At 38.5% G+C, this 21,328-nt stretch overlaps 1 protein-coding gene across 1 annotated transcript in view; it reads right to left on the reverse strand.

Annotated features, from left to right (window-relative positions):
- The window catches only part of PPP1R3A (protein phosphatase 1, regulatory subunit 3A), a 26,989-nt gene extending 9,647 nt beyond the window's left edge, over positions 1 to 17,342 (reverse strand). Inside the window, exon 1 of the mRNA XM_010004279.1 lies at positions 16,549 to 17,342. Coding sequence (XP_010002581.1) covers positions 16,549 to 17,342 — 794 coding nt within the window. The remainder of the gene's footprint in view (positions 1 to 16,548) is intronic.
- Positions 17,343 to 21,328: the final 3,986 nt, after the last annotated feature.

Consider the following 21,328-nt stretch of genomic DNA (forward strand, 5'->3'; position numbering starts at 1 on the left):
CAGGAATGAAAACAGGTTATCACTATAATTTTGCATCTAGAAAGAACAAATGGGAAGATCAGTAACTAGTTAGTAGGACTGAGAAGACCGAAAAGTTCATGGACATTATACAAAGGAGTTCAGAAGTCCCAAGGTTATGTGGAACTGGCATCCCAAACAGAGAAAATCAGTTAAACATGAGCCTTTAAGATGTGAGTAGTAGATCAACAACATATAAATGATGAGGGGGGAAAAAAAGTAATTCATCAATTAAAAAAAATTGCTTTGACTTCAGAAAGGGTTAGGATAAAGTAAGACTTTGGAATTAGCACTTTTAAGGTAAATTGGAAATTTTCTTGGAAGTGTGGTTTGATCAAGGTTTCAGATAATCTGTGTATAATCCCACAATCAAAAAACTTCTAGATTTTTCTACCACGGTGCCAGCAATGGGTCAGAATCTTACAGGAACAGGGATCTCACAGGGCATAACTGAGAGGAACAAAGATTCAGAAAATGCTAGTATCTCACTGAGTCAGGGAGCAGAACTTGGTGTTTAAATAAACTCCAATTAAGAGCAGATAATCTCCAGCCCAAAATGCTGAGGGACCCAGTGGAGGAAGTCACACATTGGTTTTAAATGTTTGCTATTCAATTCTATTAAATTGGTCTTGATACTGCTTTAACTGTATCAGAAGAGTAGGAAAAATAGTGTCTATATTTAGGAAAAAATAAGTAGTGTTAGGGCAACTACAGTCCCAAGTGTCTTCAAAAAGTTTCTACAATAGATGTAGAACAAAACTTTAATGAGAGAATAAATACAGATAAATGAAAAATGACATAGAAATGCCAGACTCACCTGATAATATCTGCCTTTGATAAGATTACTGTATTTCCCTTGTCTAAAAATCAGTTATCTAATCTATCTGGACTTCATTAAAGCATTTGTTGTGCAGCCACATGGGAAATTTATTAATTAAACTGGAGAAGAGGGAGATGAGTACAAGAGATGGGCGGTGGGAGAGGGGCTCAGTGCCACGCGGGGCCGCGCTAGGTGGGCTGCGCGGAGCTGGCAAACAGTGCCAGGGAATTGGAGAGGATCGGTCGTGTGATCAGACTTACTCAGTCATGATATTACAGACCAAGGCAGAAAAAGTCAAAGTTAAATTAAATCTGTGACACATAGGAAGTTAGGAGACATCACCAACACAGAGGAGGATTGAAAGAAATGGGTGGCCTGGAGGATCAGAATAATAGATAAGGGATGAAATTCAAAATTGTCAAGTGCCATGTTATACATTCAGGGACCAGAAAGACTTTGTGCCACAAACTGAGGGCTCAGAAATGGCAGAATCAGACGAACAAGAAAAAGCTGAATTTATTATTGTGAGAAAACATTTCCAAGCCATTGGTGTGAAACAGTCATGGCAAAAAGACAGAGTTCTGCAGTAACGTGTTGGAGAAGGTATTCTCAGTAAAGAAACTTTTCCAAGAAATATTCATGCGCCAGGCACTAGTAAGAGCTCTTCTGGAACATTTGCATATGATGTTCAAGAAAGATTAATTGAAGCTGGAACAGGTGCAGAGAGGACTACAAGAAGACTGGCAGGATGAAAAATCTATATTAACCAAGGAGACAAATCAACTATTTCTATTTTCAGCATAGCAAAACAGAGTCTGAAAGGAGAAATAAATGTTCTCTGTTAACATAGCAAAGGGATAAATACTGAGAAGGCAGAAGATATATTAAGCAGCATACTCTGTTCATGTATTAATAGAAAAAGTTCACAAAAACATTTGTTGTGGAAACTTAAAATACGATCTGCAAACATTAGAAAATTATATCCAGTAATTTTTCAGTGCAAGTACCAGTCACAAGAAAATGAGGTCTCAGTGTGGAAACATAGATATATTTTTCTGAAGAGGATTATATCATACATTTCTTATGGGATTTCACACGGTCCCATAGTCTCAGTCCAGCCGTATTTCAATTTTTCCTATGCAGCTCTATGTCCTCAGAGTTGTGCTTTCAGGAGCACACATTTCTCTGCAGAATAGCAGGTGCTTTGGTCTGGTCTGAAACATGTTTGGGACTATAGCCAGGAGCTACTAATCTCTTTTCAATGGGGTGAGTTTGTTATAGCTTGTCGTGCTTTTAGTTCACACACCAATATTTGGCAGAAGTTTATGTCTGTATGTTTGTATAACCCACAGTGCTGTTCACATTGTTCTGTCTTATATCCACTTACGCTAGATCTTAATAATTAAATAACAAGATACTTATTATATGGAGTATATGACAAGGCTAAAATTCTTGGAGTACAAATTATGAAAAAATAAAAATACACCTGTAAAACTCTTGAAATAATGCAAACTGAAAAATGTTACACTATCTCATTTTTAAAAGAAAATGTGGGAATGTACTCTTTAGTCTGATATGTAGAGAGGTATGTGGATGCTAAAGTATTTAAATAAGATATTTGTCGAATACTTAGTTAAAAATATGTAAGAAGGGAAAAAGTATTCCATACAATTTTATTTCAAAATCCAGATAGCCTTACACTCACGGATTCTTTTATGCTTCCGGTTTTAACTTCAAGGTGATTTCAAAATCAAAACACTCCTCTTTTACCTTGAAGTTGAACTGAAGCTAAAATATCCTCCTGAAAGATGCTGGCCAGATTGAAGTTGCCAACCAAATAGTAATTCTATTTTAATTCCTGTTCATTTTTTTAACCTAAGAGACAGCATCAGCCTTCAACACAACTAGTGATTTTGAACCCACTGCCAAAAATAGCCAGCCTTGCTGAAGGATGATGCCATGGGGATGTAAAGAACATACGAGATCCTTGAGAAGAAGTAGTTAAATGTGTCAGCAATGTTTTACTGAGAAGCAGAGGAGCAAAAAGTAAAACAGCACAGGTAAGTGCTCAGGTTGGAGAAGTCACTGGAGCTAAACAGGCATCCTGCATAGAGATCTTACCCCATGAAGCCAGAGACAGAAGGGGCACGAAGGGAGGGAAGGGCTGGTAGTTTGCTTTGGTTGGTTTTGTACCTTTAGCAGCAAAAGGAGGCAGGAAAGTAAATAACTACATGTATTTAAAAAAAAAAAAAAAAAAAAAGCAAGCAACAACAAAACTTATTCTTAAAATTTCCTGTGCAGATTTGCAGCAGAAAGCCTGTAGCAGGTTTGGAGTAGCTGGGTTAAAAGAACATTTGTAAGAAACTAAATAAAAGATTTTCCAGGTGTAATTCTGAACTTCAGAAGTATTGTATGCCATGTTACTCAAAACACAAAAAAACCTGTGTGTGTGTCTCAAATTTTAAACAGAACTTTAAAGTTCTATTAAATTGTTAATCAGACACAGTAGAGGAAGAATTCAACCCATTTTTTACTAATATAATCCCCCTGCTTATACTCCTCTTAAAATACCAGTGGAACAAGGGAGAAAATATTAGCAAAACCTATTTATGGAGAGAAGAAAATGCAAGGGAAAAGAACCTGGTACTAAAAAAAAAAAGGTTTAAAAAGTAAACTTAATTCTAGTTTCATTTTCACAGTGAGACTACCACTGAAGATACATCCCACTCCCCCCTGCCCCGGGATCTAGATCCAAATCATGTCCTGGCCTCTCTGTCTTCGTATGGCAACTCAGGAAAGGGTTTTGGGATCCATCAAGGATCCTGGTGTAGATCTCCTAAGTGCAGACTTTCACTTATCTTGTGAAGGGGTATCTCTAGTTAATTCTGTTCTGTCTTCCTCACTGAAAATATGAACAAAATATTTAACAAACAAAGATAAACTCATTCCTTCCCTCCGTAAGGCTAAGACTAGAACTCACTATGGGGACAAGTCTCTTACCAATTTAAATTGGTGCCCATGTTATCAACTGTTGGAGTTTGAGTCTTATAATACAAGCACTCCATGATTTCTTGTCACACGTGGTTCCAGCACCCTATAAATATTAGTCTCAAGCCCTGGTGCTGCTAGAGAATTCACAGCTCAAGAACAGGAGGCATAGCTTTGGCTTGAAGCCACCTTTGTACTTTTTGGGGCCTCAGTTCACTGTGGCTCAGCACAAACCAGGACTGTCAGGTAGCGGGGAGACAACCAGGAGGCTGAGGATTTACCTGCCTGTGCACCAGCATAAGAGGGCATATATGTTATTGTCTGTATGGAGAATTTCTAACCTAGGAGACTGTGCCCGCTGGAGCTGTGTCAAACGGCCTCCCCACCAAGCAACAATTGACCTCTTAATTCTGGGTGCTTGAAAATAGAGAGGCCACACAATGTTCCCAGCAGAGCTGCATGTGGTGGGGCATCTTTATGTGCAACCACCTATGGGTTGTGGAGAGAAACCATTAGATAAGTGCTCAGCTCCCCAGGAGCAGACCAGTCCCACGCTCAGAGGCTCCAGTGCCCAGTAGCACCCAGCAGTGCTGGCCACACTGGAGCCAGCCAGGCTGGTGGGCAACAGAATCCCAGTTTGTCCAGAGATTTGCCTGCAAATTGTACTTACCCAGGCCTTGAGCTCCCTGTGGCTATGGAAGGAAAAGAGCCTTGATAAAGTGAAGGAGCTAAATCATTTTTATTGCAGGAACTGGTGCTTATTTCTGATTTGTTTACCTGCACATTTTGTCTAAAAGAAGGTAGAATATTATTTCTATGAACAGCATGCTCTCATTTGGAATTGACACTAATGAATGCAAGGCCCTTTCCCCCTCTTGTTTGTACCATCAAATTAATTAGCTCTATTGTGACATCAGTATTTTTCTCAAGCAGTTCAAGGCTTGAGCATTTTCCTTTCTTTTTCTAAAGGGCATCTTCAGTGCCCTTTATCTACCATAAGAATCATGCACCACTTGTATTTTTCACAACTAATGCTGTTTATTATAAAAACTGATTGTGATGTGAAGATTGTTATACTGTGTGGCAAATTGCCCAAACAATTACTGTAAATGCATGAGCCATAAACTGTTACTGCCAAGGACACTGGTAGGTTAGCTCCTATAAAAGAAACAATTAGAGTCTGAGGTGAAAATAATAGAGATGAGATGACAATTATTGAAAAGGCAGAACATCCAGTTTAATGTTGTAAATATAGGTTTGCGGATTGCAGTGATGGTTTTAAAGTGTTCGTGGCTTATTGAATGGAATAGAATATTACATACTTTAGAATGGGACCATAATTATTATTCCTTTTTAATTGTGATGTCTGATGCATTTGTGAGCAGTTGTGGAGAACATCCTCACATTATACTGATTCTAGTTCTAAATTATCATCCTGCTCCAAGGGTTTTTTTTTATTATTATTATTTTACTTTTTTTAGCATTTTGTTGTTCAGGGTCTGTTCTGTACAAAGTATTTTCTCTTGAGGAACTTAGAGTGCTTAGAGGGTTACAGCAATAATTATTTCAGTTTCAGTCTACACACTTCACTGCTTTAAATCATCATTAGAAGTTTCATCCCTCAGCAACTCCTGCTGAGACAGTCTTAAACTCATAGAAACAATTAGATAAGAATAGCTTATCTTTATAACAATTTGTGTATAAAGGTATTGATAAGAATTTGCTAGAAATTTAAAGAATATATTTTTTGCTTAGGAATCATCTAAATACAGAATAAGGTTTTTTTTATCCTTGCTAATGAATTTCAATCATTCAAACCAGATTTCCAGGGTGTGAAGATCAGGGTGCATAAAAAAAGATGTGCACCCTACCAAGAAGTGTTGTGAACAGACTTTGGTAGATACAAAGAGAATACAATAAAAGTTACTTTACTGAGTGCTCTGCTCTTTTAATATAGGACATAGGCATAAAACCCAGTGAAATAAAATTCAAATATTAGACCCAAGGGAGAACACTAAACAACTGGACACAGAATTATGGCTGGTTAAGAAGCCAGAGGTGCTGAGCTCAGAAAATCAGAACTGGGGACAATCTGCCCAGCGTCTGTGAGGGGAGGACCAAGTGAGCAAAGATGGCAAGCAGTGAAAGGCAGGCGGTGTCAGCACTGCAGCATGTGTGAGCTCTGAAGTTCCAAATCCATTAGTAGGGGATGGGGGAGGGGGATAGCAATAAAGTGACTTTGAAAGAAAGTTGCAAGAAAACAAAGTACTCATCTCTACCAACCTTTCAGGGAAATGCTTTGAGTTGTTTTCAGGCTTTTACCTACTGTTAAGAGAAGCTGATGTCAATGCTAGGTAGGGCCGTCACAGCTGTGCTGGAAAGCGATGGCGCCGGACTGAAGTTCAGGGACGTGTTGGGGAGTGGAACTCAGGAGGTGGCTGGGCTGTGGGTCTGGGCAGCTGGCTGCCTCCTCAGGCTGAAATAACTGCCCTCTACAAAAACCCAAGGCAGAGTCTAGGGAAATAGACCTTAGAGCAGAAACCAACAGCTACACGAATTACAGACAGACTAAGCCACTGCAGAGAGTGGTGTGAGCGTGGCTTGGAGCAGTGTTGTCTGTGCTGACAGCAAAGCAGAGGGCGACTGCAGCTCAGTGAGCAATGCTCCTGAGTTCTGGGCTCCTAATGCATACACTCCAATTTCTACTTGCCACAAGGCTTTGCTTGAAAATATGGCTATTTTGTACCTATGAGCATTTCAGCTTCAAGCAATCACTTCTAGTGGAGGTGTAATGTTGTGTGCCTGAAACATGACATGGCTATTGCATGTCACATCATTCCCTTCTGCTTATATGTTTAATCTTTTCAGGAGGCATTTAGAAAACAGAAGCACAACAGAAAAAAATAGCTTAATTTAAACAATGCAAAAAACAATAATTTAAATTACGTTGTTAAATTCCAAACTGGCCACAAAGTAAAAGATTCAGAAATTTAAGCAAACACTGCAAAGAAAATCAACAGTCATAAATTAATAGCTGTGCAAACATTACACAGAAATTACTGAATAATATTTTAAAATATTATGCCTTTAAAAGTGATCCTATTAAAATGAAGATGTACATGAAATGAGAGCCCTTATTACAAATCTAGGCAAAACTGATTTTCTTACATGACCTTCAACTACCAGCAGTGTTAGAGAAGGCTCAAGCTAGTTCCTAGTAAATAGGTGTCACCAAACAAACAGGACTGACACTAATTAGCTCCCTTGTTGATAGTCAGGACACAGACGACGGAGGCATAGAGGCGGAGTGACCCACTCATCACTGGAGCAGTGGGTGAGGGTATTTGAGCACCGGCCTGGCAATAGCGGTTGGCACCACAACTACCATTTTAAAACTGCATTGTGAATAGAAGACTGCATTATCAGGAGAACCAGTCTGATAACCTTTACAAGCATTGTGTACAAAAACAGAGCCTCAAAGAACCTCTACTTAAATATTTGAAATCTGAGGAAGAGAATATTATCTATGGTATTTCTCCACCTTCAGGAACCACCCCTCAGTCTTGGTAGTCTCACCTAAGAGCAGGGTCTGGCACCAGAAGAGGAGAAAAGGTGGGCTTGCCAAAGGACAATAAAGGACTGTTGGTAGCTTCCTAACAAGGATAAATTAGAAAGGAAATTTGGAAAGGAGAGGGGAAAAAATGCTTAGAATAAGCAGTATATAGTATGATGATTAATACTATCAAGAGGGACAATTGATCAAGAGAGCAGCTGTAAGGGAATTTGAGTGTTTTTGCTGAAAAGATAATTCCCAGTAGAGTTCAGACAATGTTTGCAATAAACCTATTTTTATTAAGATTATTGGATTGGTTCTATCCAGGGGATTATATTTTCCAATTACTAATATTTTCATTTTTCAGCCTTAGTTTATGATTGAAGCAGGGACATACGTGGCACAGAACAAAATGCATTGGCCTGGTTTGGGATGAGAATAATCGTAGCCTCAAAGCAAACAGAGTCCCAAGAAATTAGTCTTTATTTTCTAGCTCATTAAAAAAGACCTTGAGTTTTAATGGCAAAACATTTGTACATATTTTTTTTTACAAATATACATGTATATCTGTCCATTTGAAGATTTTAGTTCCATACAGTCTGAGCCAGAAGCCCAATGCCAATTCAGTGACAGGCTCAAACCTTTAATATATCCCTGACTATGCCCAATTCTCATGACTACGGGTAAGAAGACTGCAGAAAAAAACATGCATAATGACTCAGTTCTACCTCAAATTAAGCTACAGAACCTATGAACAGGAAGATTACAACTTTTTTCAGAGTCTTTTATAGCTTTGTCAGGATTGTACTTTGTTATGATATGTACACAACACTGTGGAAAAAAAACCTGTTCAAAAATCTTTTTACACAGCTGTTTTGTAGACAGATTGATCAGAAAATTGCATAAATCTAGTTGAGAAACAAGGAAATTCTTCAGGAAATACTTCCCTGGAAAAGGTCAGACCTGTTGACAACTCCATTGTGAAATACTAATGCAGCACCTTACTACTGGGATGCCTGTCTCCAGGGACAGGCTACTGAAAAAGGGCACAATGTGAGTCAGGAGTCAAGTTTCCTAAGAGCTAAGCTTGGTCTGACACTTCTGAGGTTGATATTTGTCTGAAAGGCCCATAGTCAAACACCAAAATGGTGTTGTAGAAAGGAGTTAGAACCTCTGTTCTTCTCTTGCTTCTTTCTCCCACTGTTTTAAAAGATGGAAGGACAGTAAAACAAGTACCATCAACAGGTCTTGTACTTCTCAAAGTTATACCTATTTTTGATACATCTGAGAGTAAAAATCCTTAGTCTGTGTGGCACCTGGTCTTACTCTGGATCTCATGTGGAAAAAAACAGAGGAGCAGTTCCCAAGTGGCATGCCAGAAGAGAGTAATTTCCTAAAGGCTGACTGCAATATGCTGAGGCATGTATGCACAAAGGTACAGATGTCTTTGAGAGACTGTAGATAGATAGATAGATGGCAGTCAGGTGAGACTAAGACACAGATATCTCCCCTAGGAAGGAAAACAGAATAGGTGACCAAAAAACGCCTTAGCCAGTCACTCTTGAGAGGGGACAATTGTGTTCTAAATCTTGGAAAGCAATTGTAAATTCAGTAGGTATCTCAAGAGGTTAAAATTCCCAGGTATTACCATGACAAGAAGAGACTTTCACTTTTTTTTTTTTAATTGTTGTTTTCAAAATTTGCTCTTACTAGCACACAGCGAGAATGCAGCTCTGTGATATGTATCAATATTTCTATCAAGAACAACCTGAAATATAGCCTAGTGCAGATTTACTAGGGTATCTGGGGAGAAAGGCTGACAAACTCCCCAAACGTCTACCACATGAAGTGATCCAAGCTTGAACATCTTGTGCTTATTGTCCCGCAGCTATAAACATTATTGCAGGGACTATTGTGTATCAAAGAAAAATGTAAATGCAAATACACTTGGTGCACCTAAGTGCAAGGAAAGAAAAATTTCCAGCTTTACTTAGTTCACATTCACTTGTGTAGCTCAGTGCTCTTCAGTGCTTTTTAGGACTGCTATTAGTAACCAGCAGTAATAAATCTTTCAGTTTACTATCAGAATTTCAGCTGGTTCCACAGGTCTGGAGGAGAGTGAAGAGACAGACAGAAAACCAAGCCCCTCATTATGCTTTGGCATATCAACTAATATTTTCTTGTTTGTCACTGGAGGCCTAGGGATCAAATAGCCACTTCTAACATGCTCCTATGGTGTTTAGAAGTTCTTATCTTTTCCTTTGCACTAAGGCAGGCACTGCATTCAACTTACAAAGTATTTGTTTAGACTATTTTTTCTACCTTTCGTAACTGAGAAGATAATACATATTTTTTTTCTTACAAATACGATGGGCAATGGTTTCTCTGGACTTGGACTGCAGCTGAATCAATTGCTTCAATTTCAGAGCTGCAGAGCTGGGGCTGGATCACAACTTAAAGTTCATAATCAGAATAAACAGCTCAAATGACACTGTTAGGGAATGCATTGATTAAATATGACTCCAGTGCTGTCAGTTAATGTTTCACTGACTTTAAATATCTTTTCAAAACTAACATTTAGCCAAGTCAAGGTAAAGGCAATGGAACAATTTTTTTCCAACTGAACATTTATGAACTGCGATACCTGCACAGTGGACAGGAGACGAGTATTGAAATGGTCTTTAGCAGCCAGGTTCAATTTGCAAAACAGATACCTCCGTAACAAAAGACTCCCTAAACAATTGAACACAGGAGTTGCTTTAGCAATATATTTGTATTTGTCTGAAGGTCCTTAATCAGTGGTCTGAGAGGGTGTAGAAATAAACTCTGGTCCTGTTAATATTAACATTCAAGGATAGTTTTACATACATAGAGTTCCACAAAGTTCAGTGAGACTCCTGATGTTCATTAAATTATTTATTGTGCCTATTGCAAGATCAAGCCAGTTCCTGCATTAAAGAGCTCTAAGAGTAAGTTGTAATAGTGTTAAAGTATTGACATATTTAAATAAACTGATGAAATTATAGTGAGTGCAAAAAAACCCTTACACATGTAAAGCCAAGCAATGCATGTGTAAGTACAAGTACTTACTTATCATATGGTTGAGAAATGATACTCAGATTGCAAAACAGCAGTTTCATATGGTTTGATGCAAACAAGCAAAAAAACTTCATAGCAACTAATACTTCCTATACATTAGAGCACATGTTTTTGTTCTGTCACATCGGTGAGAGCAGTTTCCAAGGGAGATCATGGAAATGAGCAAGAAACCACTGATACTGATAAGGTCCAGAGTAACTATGACACTAAGATTGCCATCAAAATAATGTTATTTTTGTATGTTGTTACTTAAAATTTTAGAAGCTTAATTTAATATTTCTAGTGCAATGTATGGCTGACACATGGCTAGCACAGTTTAGAACCACCAAAAGCAGAAATAAGACAGTTTTTCAGTCTGCAGGTATTCTCCAGATAGAAGAACATAAGTATGGTTAACAGGGGTCTATTTGCTCTGTACATACACTCTCCACCATAACTTCCACCTATGTCTTCAGCATTTCTGTGATAGCATTCAAAAACCTCTGTCATTCACTTAAAAATCTATCCTTAAAGTCTTTAATATGTTTCCTAATTCAAATAGTAAGTATACCAGGATCTTGAAATATTATTATTAGACATATGGGAAAAAGACTGTTGACCATAGTTCCTGGCCAAGTAGGACTGTTACCTGTAGGACATTTTCAAGTGGTTTACCTTAACATTTTAAATTACTTTGGAGAGTAAGGCTGCAGCACTTTCCTTAAAAGACAACTGGAGTCACTATCGAGAAGCATGTCTTAATACTCAGCCTCAGTTCTACAGCTTGTTTTTATCTTTCTTGTCTGAATAATATGTTCTAGACCACCTTTAATTATCCTCTGTGTCTGATAATCATGGTCTTCAAGTACCTGGAGAAGGCTTACTTTGGCGCCAGAGCTTCCTCCTTCTACAGCTGGCAAAGAGTGGAGGCAGAGACCAGAAGTCAAGAGAAGGGCTGGGAATACTATGTCAGAATTAACAGGAGTGCTGGTTTTAGCTGGCTCTCTGTGAATGGATAGCTTCTCTAGCAGCTGCTCTCCCGGTAAAAACAGTGACTGCAGTCACTTCCTAATAATAGTAATAAACTTTAGACAAATCCCATATCTGTATGCTGATGAAGGTGTAACTTGTGACTTGAGGTGCCAGAAACAACCTGGAGATCAAATAGCAGTACACAAGGAAGATGTGCATTGTAACACCTTTTCTGCTCTCTTTTTCTCTTTTGATAATGATGTGCAATAATCAAAAGAATAAGGATTAAAAGGGAACATAATTTAAATGCCATACTTTAAATGGACCAGCTAGGAATAATACAGTTGTTCCTCATACCAAAGTGCATGTGAAACTATTTCCAAACATCTTCCTCAGAAGTCTGTGATTTTTTAATCACATCGTGGGTATGTGGGAAAGGCCAAGAGGAGCTGATGCATAACTTCATTTCTGGAGGCTGCCTGAGCACTGGTCTGCCATCTGCCCAGGGCACACCAAGCACAGTGAAGTCCTGCCAGGCTGGGCCTTCAGCACCTCACTTCCTTTGCCTTCCCTCAGAAAGGGAGTGAAACAACAGCTGAAGACAGGACAGTATTCATTAACAGAAGACATTTTCTCACTGGCAATTGCTTTAAGGGCAGTCAGTTTATGCTGCTGAGGTTGACATTGGCAGCTCAAAGTCCTGAGGTTTTTAATCGCTTCCTTCTCACAACACATTATACACAGAGCAGGTCTCGTATGAGACATAGCCCTATTTTGTTTTGTTTCAAAGTGGCATCATGGAAGGAATTGATGTACTGCCATTCAAAGAAAGGTACAGTCTAGTAATTATGAAAAAAAGCACAGGACCAAATCACTTCAGGGTGATTACTACACCTGTGGGTTCAGACGGTGAGACAGTGATAACTAACAACTATGCCAAAAACACTAGCCTCCCCTTCCTTTAGACAGGAGTCTAAATACACATTTTATCCTTTTGTAAAATATTTCTCATGCTTATCAGCCATTTTCCTTTTGCACTTGCTTCTGCTGCTCTCTTGACAGATGGTAAACCAGGACCAAGCACAGAAGTGGGGCGCAGCCTCACCAGTGATGGGGAAAATAGTTTGCAGGTTGTTATCACTGCACCGTGCAGCATGATCTGCAGGAGTTTGACTCATGCAACACACAGCCAGTCCCTGTCTGATCAGATTGATGCAGGAGCCTGGGGTCCACAACCAAATCATATGGTCCAAACCTGACGACCAGGAGAAATTTTTGTTCAGAATCACTATCCCTGTCCCAAGAAGAAGAGAGTAAAATGAAAAGAGAAAGGAGTGGAGTTGATGCAATTAATTTAAATTTCTCTGAATGTCTAGATGTGTATATATATGAAAGAAATCAGGGTTGTTTACTGACAGAAGGCATCTCTTTCCCAGTGACAGCCTTAAAATTTTAGGAGCCAGTTTTTTTCCCCCAAAGTATTTTGTGCCTATGGATCCTTTCAAGATTTTTGAAAAACATAGAAATTGTTAAAATTTATGTTGGAAAGAATTTTAGCTTAGAAAAATACAGTAAGAAGCAAATATTCCATTAAACTGTAGACTATTTGTCCATACCCAGATAGAGAAACAAATGCAAATGAAATGTAATGAATAGGCAGGATTTTAAATCATGTGGTTCTGAAATCCAAATCTAGGCAGTTTTCAGCATTATTAATTCCACACCACTTAGCTTTTCATTCTAATTTTTTTTCGGGTGCAACTTCTGAGGGTGAAGTCCATTTTTTTTTTTTATTTCTTAATAATGTTTTCAGAAGCAACCCCATTGCCCTCATTCACACAGCTTTGTTCCAGATCATATTCTGAAGGGAAACACAATACAGTCATTCTGTGTTTCCTCAGTAACTTCCTCTGAAAGTGTGTATTATTCCTTTCACTTAACTAACACAACTAATCCTCACTAATGATATTTAATGAGCCACACAAGTATGCCCTAGAGTGGATCAGACTCTGCTTAAAAACATAATTCTTTAGCAGTCCTGTTTTTTAACTGAAGTGTTAAATTGCACGTTTTAAGATACAGTATAATTACCTCAGAGCAACAATGAAAAGAGAAAAGAAGTTAGAATAGGTTTCCAAATTTGAAATGGGGTCCTAGAGAAGTGTCCAGTTAAAATATCCTTATATTCAAATTGCTATAAAGAAATATTTAATTTAAGATGTCTAGCCCATGGCATGGATATCAGTAGTCTTTATCTGCATATTTATTGTGTGAACCGTAGGTGAAATAGTTATTACTTTTGTGTATCTCTTTGCATTGATGCAGCTCCTAGTTACGGTCCAGAATCCCCCCCTTTGCTAAATGTCCTATAAACACCCAGCACAGCACATATAAATGCTACAGAGCTTATCATTTGAATATAAAACTAGAGGCAAGAGAGAGAGACGGGCTGGTGGAGGAGAGCAGGGTAACAGGCAACACTGTTCAACGTGAGGCAAAGGAGTCATAGCGCAGCCACAGCCTCACTTTGCCCATTTTGGGGGGGTTGTTTTTCTTGCGCTTTTTTCTAGACATCAAAGCAAAGGAGTTTTAATGAGGGTCTGAAGGAGAATAATGAGGTACTTTTGCAGATGTCTGCAGGGTGTTCCTCCCGACTCAAAGGGGCAACATGTACAAAGACACTTTGAAAAACAAGTGAGCAATGGAGGTTGGCATCTTAGTTCTTTTGAAATGAAAGGTCCTGATGCTGACCTCATTTACACTGGTGAAAGCTGTAACTCCTGTGAAGTCAGTGAAGTCCCTGTAGCATAAAATTGGTCCTGGATTACAATCTGCCAGAGCTGCCTTTCAGAAGCCTTGGTGACCACTGAAGCCACATTCCAAAAATACTTTCAGCTCATTTTTGTATTTACCATAGGGCTTCTTTACATCCTTCTGCCACTAGAGAGGGTCTTGAAAGTGCCCATTAGTTAACTGTTTGCCAAAAGTGTTTAACAGATCTTAATATAAACAAGAATCTGACCACTTTGGTTTTAATATTACATATATACGTGTGTAGTTGTATATATGAGCAAATATGCACATAAACGTATATACACACACACATACATACACACACAGACACATAAATATATGTATATTGATTCCTCTGCAGCCTGATATGGAGGAAGATAACTTCACTCTCTGATTAGAGACAAGACAATTTTATGTTAAGTGCTTGACTTGTTATCTCCTTTCCCATTTTTTAAAATATCTCACTGTCTGAGTCACATATTATGCACTTAGTATACACACGGAAAGAGGATCCCTCAGAAGAAATGCTACAACAGCTTATGCTAGCACTAGGTATATAACAGGAGACTTCAGGAAATTAAACTCTTAGGAGTTATTCGACCTCAGATGACCAATTGTATCTAAATTTGCAGGTCAGTCCTGAAAGCATCTTGAAGCCCAGGGCTCACTAAATTAAGACTCAGCTCTCCACGTCCATCATCTGCTCCATGTGGGCTACCTGAACTCAGGCTGTAATCCCACTGCTTGCATATGCATATGGTATCTGATAACACAGCTCTTCTGAAGGGAACCCCAGGCTATCTCATGTACCCAGAATGGGTCGTGTGACACTTCTTGAAGGACAGATTCAATGAACAGAACCAGGCAGAAATGTCAGGATATGACCACATGACATGTGAATGTATTGTTCCATGTACTCTGCTGTACCGAGATGTTTCCCCATGATAGCATCATCGTGGTGGCCCCAGAACTGGCCCAAGGGCCCAAGGAGTGCTTTGTGGACTGGCTATGTATTAGGTCTCAGGTTAGCCCCAGGGCTGCTCCTATGCCATGGTGTTGATGAGGCACTAAGCCGTGTTGCATGCCTCTCCACACAGGGCTGATGATGTGTCACTGGGGCTGACAGAGGCCCTCAGCACTGAGAGTCTGCATTTGGGGAAGGGAAGTTCTGTACAGGGGAAGATCTGACTGTCTCCCTTCTCCTTACACTCCCATCACTACTGTAGTTTTGTTCCCCCTTCCTCACCCATTCAGTCCCATGGAAAGCACAGGGGATATTCAACAGCACTGCCTTACTTGGAAAGTGAATAGGAACTAGAAACTCAGCATTAATTCAGTTCTGGGATCTAAGTGTTGCAAAGTATGCTGTAGGTTCCGCAGAACTCCAAGTGATTTATAGCAAATTTGGTGAGCAAAAAAATGATAATTAGATTTCTGTGGGCAACATTGTTTTTCCTACAGAAAGGAGTCATAAACAGAGTAGGAAGCCAAAAGTTACTATTTCTGAGTGTCTCTCTCCATGTGGGTTAAGTTGTAAGTTAAGCACTGCCACTTTATTCTAGAACTAATATAGTACTTGCATATTTAATTAGAATAATATATATAAGATAAATTCTATATATTTTTTCTTTAATATATTCCCAGTTTTGCCTTTATAAATCATTCATTTCACTATTTGTGAAACAGAAAAGTCAACCAATAGCAGGAAAAAGGAATTATTACAACAATATACCACTTGCAGAATAGCCCAATCACTTGCAGAAAAGTTTGTACCAGCTATTCTAATTGCGATAGGATCCTTCCCTAAGTTACCAGCTTCCTGAACACCAGTGCTATTTCTGTTTCAATAATTGCATGTGGAGAATGAAATATTAAATAAATAATGTGATAATCCAGGATTTGGTTTGCTTTGATTTTTTTTTTTTTTTTTTTAACTTATCAAGGCAGAGGATGTAAAGTGTTTTAACTGTACGGCTCCCTCAGTCTGGAACAAAGCTCTCACTGATGTCAGCTCAATTTATATCCTACAGAAATCAAAATTGGAACATGATTTATAACTTACAGACCCTTACATTACTTTTTAAATCAGTGACATGCATGCTCTATATTAAAACTTTGATCCCAACCAATTTCTCTGCAGAAAACCACCAACTGATATATACAAGGGCTTTACTGAAAACAAGTCTTGGTCTAACTTATCATTAAAAAACCCCAACAAACAGCAGAAGAACACAGCACGGGCAGTCTTAGCTCCAGAAAGCACACTTGGAAAGTTAGCATTAGTAAACTATATTGTGAATTACCAAAAGCTAAGTTGTAACCTCACCTGCTTTGTGTTGTCTTTAAGCAGCCTTTAAGATGTCTATCAGTAACCTCTTTCTGTTGTTTATTATCCACCTTGGGTGCAGTTTCTTTCTTGCGACAAATCAGTGTGTAGTTTTCGTCATTGTTGTTTGCCCAGAAGGTACCAACCGATGTTTCATAGCGTATACAGAACTCCACCTTAGCTCCATCTTTCTGGTAAGGAGGCATCAGAGAAATCCTAAAGCAGAACTGATCGGTTTCACTACCACAAGAATTAGGCATGAACTCTGCGAGGATATCACAAAAACTGAGCCAGTTATTCAGCGTCATTCGAACATACACCCTTTTTTCAAAGGATACATTGAGGACTCGAATAATGCCGTTCATACAGGTAATCCCAGGCAGGAACAGGACAGATTCCAACAATACTTTCTGCTCTCGCACTTTATGTAAAAGTTCTTCCTGTGAAGCAGGTAACGTAAACAGTTGAGAGAAATAAAATTCCTCCTGAGGGAAAACGTCATTATCAGTGTCATTATTGTGTCCTGTGTTTGGAATATCCCACATATCAAACTCTTTAACAGACACAAGATCAAACCCAAATGCATCAGCAAATGAAACTTTTCTTCTGGTGGTGGTTGGGGTGTCTGCCTCATCTTCCTCTGAAGAAACAGAACTCCGCCGTCGGGGACGCGGAGAGAAACGGTGCTTAATGGTAGGTTTAAAATCTTCGTCCTCTGAAGAGAAATCATTTACAGGGGGGACTTGTAACAAGTTTGCACTGTTACCCTGACTAGGTCCTTGAAAAGACTCCATTGGGCTCTCTGATATCAACTGAAGAGAACTGTACAACTAGTAGCAGCTGATATTTGAGACACTGTGATTTAAAACAAGGATTAATGTTACAGTTGACATTGCAAAAATGAGTCAGGCATATTAATAGATGCTATGGTGTGTGAGCTATGTTAGCCTCTCCCCCATCTGACAGTATTAGTTGCTATAATTTCAATGATACATTTCAAATATTGCATTCCCTGTATTTATGTGGCTCTACAACCTAAGAAGAAAAATAGTATGCAAAAACTAACTTCTTTGCATTGTGGAACTGCACAATTGGAGCTATTTTAAGATGATCATTTTATATTGCACTAGAAATTCATCCCATTGCACAAATGAGGAGCTACTTATTGCTCATGAGGATGCACGCTCACCAGGTAAATAGTTTCTATATGTGAACTATTCCTGCATATATTTTCAATTACTTTTTTTTTTTTTTTTTTTTTTAAACAATATTTTCAGATACAGAATGTCACATTCTACTCTGGCTTTATACCATGCCAATTCAGTGGAACAGATTCTAAGAATGTAGCAGTTTTTTTATTTTTTTTTTTTTTAAACAATATTTTCAGATACAGAATGTCACATTCTACTCTGGCTTTATACCATGCCAATTCAGTGGAACAGATTCTAAGAATGTAGCAGTTTTTTTTAGCTAAGGATTAGCCATTGCAACCTAAATGAACCAGGAATACTATAAAATATGGAAATGAGCACACTGGAGATAAACATCTAACACACCATTGTAAATATGCCTGAATTCACCCCTAATTAGGTTATGAAATTATCTAGTGCTAGACTGAGTTTAGCATCATCCAGCCAAATGCAGAGAAAAGCAACTTGCAGAATTGGCTTGTGCAGTCAACCCTGAAGCTCAAACCTTGTGACATACAGCTGTAAAGAGGAGGAAGAAATGCTGTTTAAAGGGTTTTCAACCTTTGTGCAGGACATCTTCCCATGATATGAAATGAAACCATGGCTTCTCAATCCACTTAAGCACTTAGCATTTGGCTTTTACTTTTATGGCTTTCCATGCATGGAAAGAGGCAGTCTTTATGAGACAAAGATCATGTCAGCTCAACATGTCAGCTTTTTCCGTCTTACTGCTTAACTTGTCCTTTTTTTCCCTGTGTCTGTCTCAAAGGCTAAGCCTCAATTCTAACGGTGCAGTACAAGCCAATAAATATAATGGGACTTGTTTGAAATTAGCCACATCAGAGACTGACATCAGTACCATCATCACAGATCTCAGTACAGGCTAGAAAACTAACTCTTCATTCACATTCATTCACATTTCCAAATAGTTCATCCCTTTTCCACTTTGAATCCTTCCCCTTCTTGTTACTGTGTCATTAGTAACTTTAAAGCTTACCTGGGTATGTCTATTACAAGACAATGAAGTAAATCTCATTTTACCATGAATCTCCTTTTCTGATGAGGCATCGTCTTACACCATGAGAGCATCTCCAGCTCTTACCAATGCTTCTCATATTAACCTCTCAATAGCCATCCCACCTGCTATTGTAAAAACATTCATACTCCCCTAGTATTATTATACTCGTCGACAGCAGCCTATATAAAGATATTTATAAAATAGCTTTCTACCATAAACTATATAATCCCAACCACAGCCTATAAATTTATAGAATATTAGTGATTTGGAACCAGTACTGTATGTTGTACTTTTCAACACGTGCCAAAAGTAAGAGCCTTCAAGACTTCTTTTTCAAATAGAGATGGTAGTGCTATCTCACCATGTATTCAGGAGTGTATAAGAAACAAGAGACATCTCCAGAGTGCCAAACAGAGAAGAGTCCAGATTTATTCAGTGAGATCCCAGAAGCATCACTTCTGCCTGCTCCCACTTACTGCTCTGCACAAAGCTGCAGAGATGATATGCCACCTAGATGTTTTGGCTTTGTACGGTGTGAATTAGGCACAGCTTGGGGAATGAGGCTTCTTGCTCTAATGGCAACTGAACTTCTTCCGTCAATGTAATCTAAGAAAATACTACTGCAGTAATAATGCAAATCAGGAGAACTTAGCTTACCTTACTGGTTACGCCTATTTCTGTGAAAAAAATATTTCTTCTTTTTCATTCTGTATGTTTCTTTACAAAAATCTGCATATATAAATGTAAATGGAAGGTAACTTCCCTGGTGGACTCTGGTGGGTAACAGAGATAAGAGGTGCAGGAAGGAGATGGGCTGCCCACCAATTGCACTAGGGGGAAGGAAAGGTGTACCTCAGACCAAGGCATGCTTTGAGAATTCCTTGATTTATAGTTGAAAATGGAAGGAGAAAAGCAGAAAAAACATTGCTGGTAGACTGTACGAAAATAGAGTAAAGTCCAATTAAAGACAGTTTGATCTGCTGAATATTTTTTTGTGGAATTTTTGTTCTCTTAATGCTAGCAGAAACCTAACAGTCATTTGTTCTGGTCTAGTCCAGTACTAGTTCAGTCAAGGGGACTCTTTCCATTGGCTTCAGCAGGTACTAGATTAGACATTCTGCCCAAGTCATAAATCACTACATGCCATGATAAGAGCTGCCAGATGTTTTGAAACCAAAGATGTATTCCAATATTTATTTTTTAAACCAAGGAATATCAGTTACTTTAATTGACTCTGATTATTCTGTGTGCCTGTAACTAACTTGCCATTCATTGAGTTAAAATTCTTTACTTCTGTCCTGGATGGTGCTAAGAAACATGAAAGCTGGGAGTGACAATCTTCAGACTTGTGTCATTATATAGTGAGAGAAGCAACATATACACAGTAAGGTGAGTTAAAATAAGAAACAAAAAGTGCTCTACAAGAAGTAAACAATATAAAAGAGGGAAAAGATTCAGCCTTCACACAAGAAAGACATATCAGTGGTACAAGGGTGGAGATCAATAAACGTAGCTGAGAACAAAGGAAGGCCACAGTCTTGTGGAAAGCCATTCCTATCCACAAGCTTAATCTTCTTCAGTGCAGAGGCGTAGAGTTTTCTGTCTGTTCTCCACCTGATTTATGACTTGCCTGGACAGTTTGTACTGGGTTAAATTTTCATGACAATGCAAATCTTTTATCAAAAGTGTATATAGAATCACACTAAAGCAAACATAGATACACATATAAGAATTTCATTAACATTTTGAAAAAACTCTAATGAAAAATAATATCTTTTTTTTTTTTTCTGTATCTTGCAAAACAGTGCCCAAAATATTTAAATGAGACAACAGAGTAACCTTTTCCTTTCAGACTGTAATACCAGCAGGCAATCTTAGAATATTTTAATGGGACATCTTCTCTAATCAGTTGTTTTCTAAAGCCAAATGGCTTCCAGGTGTTCTTAAACACCTTTTAAGTAATAGTGGAGACAGCAGGCAGAATTGAACTGTGTAGAAAACAAGACAGTTCAATATGGGATAACTTCTTTATTGAACAGCATGGTGAACATGACAGGGAAGAACCTCAGAGCACACTTGGAATGTAAGTAGACACAGAGCAGAACAACAAAAGCAATTGCCAAATAGACATTTAATTGAAAAATACTTGCACCAGCCTACGTTTTTTGGCATATCTATTATTAGCACTGTCCATCTGATCTTTCTTGGCCTTAACTGGAAGGAGAAAGAATATACCTTTTGTGTCAAATGAAAAACATTTATGTCTTAAACATGGACTAAAGATGAGCAGTATAAAATCTGGTTACACACAATATCTTAACAGTGAGTTCTGTAGTATCCTAGCAAACAGCACTTCTTCAGCTGAGTATGAGATGTATTACTTACTTCACTGCGATTAAACACATCTATTAGGATGAGGCATAAAAACGTTTTCTCCTTGCACAGGGCACTATTCTAGCTGACTGTCGAATGGTCAAAAGTGCTGAACAAGAAGAAGAAGAAAGACTTTAAAGATTATATCCTTTAGGAAAAAACATTGCTGGCATACCGTGAGATGTATTTTGGAACAGCA

Source organism: Chaetura pelagica, unplaced genomic scaffold (genome assembly GCF_000747805.2).
Source record: "Chaetura pelagica isolate M959 unplaced genomic scaffold, ChaPel_1.0 scaffold68, whole genome shotgun sequence".
NCBI lineage: Eukaryota > Metazoa > Chordata > Aves > Apodiformes > Apodidae > Chaetura > Chaetura pelagica.